Raw genomic sequence first — 2,973 nt, 5'->3', positions numbered from 1 at the left:
CGGTCGGAAGTGTCCTCACCGCGGAGCACTAGCGCCTCCCGCACGGCCTCCAGCCCACTGAGCACGACCACTGGCGTCCAGGCCAGCTGTAGACTGAACACGTCCCCGAAGCGGCGCCGCAGCTGCAGACGGAGGGCAGGGGGCTGTCAAGCCGCGTGGCTGCATGGGGGTGGCACTCGTTGTCAGCGCTCAAACTTGGTGGAACCACTGGGTTACCAGTAGCCAGTGAAGGACGAATATGACATCGGGTTAACACCCTCTAGAGAAGGAGCTCTGGCTTAGTGGTTACGAATCGGGCTGTGAACCGCAAGGTCAGCAGTTCGAAACTAGCAGCGGTTCAACGGGAGAAAGAGGAGGCGTTCTGCTTCCGTAAAGATTACAGCCTCGGAAACCCTATGCAGGGTCGCTATGAGTTGGAACTGACTCCACGGCACTTAACAACAACAACAGAGGTGGAGGAGCTATGGAGCTATGGTAGCTTGTTGTTGTTGATGTTGTGATGTTGGAGTCAGTTCTGACTGATAGCAACCCTGTACAAGATTTCCGAGCTGTAATCTTCCGAGAGCAGAAAGCCTCATCTTTTTGGTAGTTTCGAACTGCTGTACCTGAGGTTCGGAGCCCGATTTGTAACCACTACGCTACCAGAGCTCCATGGTAACATAGTGGTTACAAATCGGGCCGTAAACCGCATGGGCAACAGTTTGAAACTATCAGCTGTTCTGTGGGAGAAAGATGAGGCTTTCTGCTCCCGTAAACATTTACAGCCTTGGAAACCTCGTACAGGGTCGATATGAATCGGAACCGACTCCACGGCACATAACCACCACCATAGGTCGAGGAATTACTAGGATCCGACCGCCCACGTATGATTTTGCAATCGGTCAAGTGGTTCATTAACCCATGAAACGTCTCATTTTACAAATCAGAAAACACATGTGAACAGGAGGCCCAAAGCACAGGGAAAAGTTGGATCCGAGTTAGTGCCCCCCCCTCCAAACCAGCTTTACAGAGGGGTCACTACCCAGCCCCACCTCATTCCTGAGCTCATCAGATTTAGTGTTTGCATAATTTGTGTCATCTATTGGATGGAAGGAGGCCTGGTGTGGTGCTGTAGGACAAGAACTGGACCTAAAGGTCAGTTGAAACCACAGGTTTGGCAACTCAGACTCACCAGTTGTATATGAGTCAGAAACCAACTCTATGACACTTAACAACAACAATGGGATGGCAAGGACTCATGGTGTGACACTGTAGGATAAGCATTGGCTACTCGGTTGGTTTGAACCACAAGCTTGTCAGTTTAAACTCACCAACTACCGCTCAGAACCCTTATACAGGGTCACTATAAGTTGGAGCTAACTGCATGGCAGTTCACAACAACAACAACAATGGAAGGAAAACCTGCTCCACAGTCTCACGCCGCCTCCTGGCCTTCAACCCTCTGCAACCCACGCCCCAATTTTTGTTCTATGAAAATCTAAACCAACACTAAACTAACTCCCCCCCCCCCCCCCCCGGAAGCCTGCCTAACCTGCTTGTGTTTTGGACCAGCTCCTCATTTATCTTCCCCCAACACCCACTGTCAGGTGCTGAGGGGTGTTCAGGCTGCTAGTGCTCCACCCCACCAGCCTCACCTGATTTATGCTGTGTGGCATGTCCTGAAAATCCAGCTGTAGCAGATTGCCCAGTCCAGGCAGAGGCACAGGGCCTGGAGGGTAGCGGGCAGCCCAGCGAACTCGCCGGTGCATCAGATCCACCAGGAGCAGGAAGATGGCCAAGGCCACAGCCAAGGTGGTCAGGGCCTCCCCAGTCAGCAGCCCCATGGTGCCTCACTGCCTACAGGGCTGGTCTGCTGGGCTGAGTGGTAGCGCAATCCAGCTTCCTAGGATCAGACCTGAGGCACACCAAATGCAAATGGCTCTTCCAGCCTGTCCGGAATTATATAAAGGGTCAATGACTGGCCTTTGCCCTCCACTCTTAGCAAACTGCTGTGGATCAAATGTCTGCACTGGACACAGGGACACAGGGAGGAGCCTGTTCAAGTACGGGATCAAATGTCTGCACTGGGCACTGGACACAGGGAGGAGCCTGTCCAAGTGCAGGTGGGAGGAGACTCAAGAAGTGGGCTCTGCCTCCCTGGCACTAACTTCCCAGCTCTGCAGGAACTGTGAGGAAATTGAAGAGGCACCTTCTCATCCCTCCTCTTCCATGTGACTCTCCACACTCTGATGTCTACAATCTGATCCCCAGGGCAGATTCTCACCCTTTCCATCCCTCATCTGACATGTCCTAGAGTGGTCCTTAGGGTGGTCTCTGTCATTTGCATGGGAATCTAGGCAGATACTGATTACCTGTCATTTGCATGGGATCATAGGTAGATTGTGATTAGAGAGGCTTTAGTGTGAAGAGGCTGTCACCCATGGTGGACAGGTTTCAGATGAGCCTCTAGACAAAGGCAAACTAGGAAGAAAGAGTGATGAACTACTTCTGAATATTTAGTCACTGAAAACCTTATGAATAGCAGAGAAACACTGTCAGATACAGGGCCAGAAAATCAGCCCCTCAGGTTGGAAGGCACTCAAAATGCGACTGGGGAAGAGCTGCCTCCTCAAAGTAGAGCTGACCCTGATGACGTGAATAGAGTTAAGCTTGTGGGACAAAAGCTCACAGAACCTTCATTTGCTGATGGGGCACAACTCAAAATTAAGAGAAACAGCTGTAAATATCCATTGAAAATTGGAACATGGAATGTACGAAGTATGAATCTTGGAAAATTGGAAGTTGCCAAAAATGGAAATCATCGAACTATCTCTTTGGTATCTCAAGTGAGTAAAGTTTTGTTAAAGGTAATACAGAAATGGCTACAATCATACAATGACAGAGAACTTCCAGAGGTTCAAGCTGGTTCAGAAGAGGCCGTGGAACAAGAGATATCATTGCTAATGTCCGATGGATCTTGGCTGAAAGCAGAGA

General features: G+C 50.5%; 1 protein-coding gene across 1 annotated transcript in view; it reads right to left on the bottom strand.

The window, feature by feature from the left end:
• Window positions 1-1,823, bottom strand: part of LOC102819408 (cytochrome P450 2D19-like) — a 13,093-nt gene extending 11,270 nt beyond the window's left edge. Inside the window, exons 1-2 of the mRNA XM_006866913.1 lie at window positions 1,635-1,823; window positions 23-122 (exon numbers count right to left, since the gene is read on the bottom strand). Coding sequence (XP_006866975.1) covers window positions 23-122; window positions 1,635-1,823 — 289 coding nt within the window. The remainder of the gene's footprint in view (window positions 1-22; window positions 123-1,634) is intronic.
• Between the last annotated feature and the right edge of the window lie 1,150 nt (window positions 1,824-2,973).

The sequence above is a fragment of the Chrysochloris asiatica genome, unplaced genomic scaffold (genome assembly GCF_000296735.1).
Source record: "Chrysochloris asiatica unplaced genomic scaffold, ChrAsi1.0 scaffold00097, whole genome shotgun sequence".
NCBI classification, from domain to species: domain Eukaryota; kingdom Metazoa; phylum Chordata; class Mammalia; order Afrosoricida; family Chrysochloridae; genus Chrysochloris; species Chrysochloris asiatica.
Note: the sequence above shows the minus strand (reverse complement) of the source record. Positions and strands in the feature narration are given on the sequence as shown.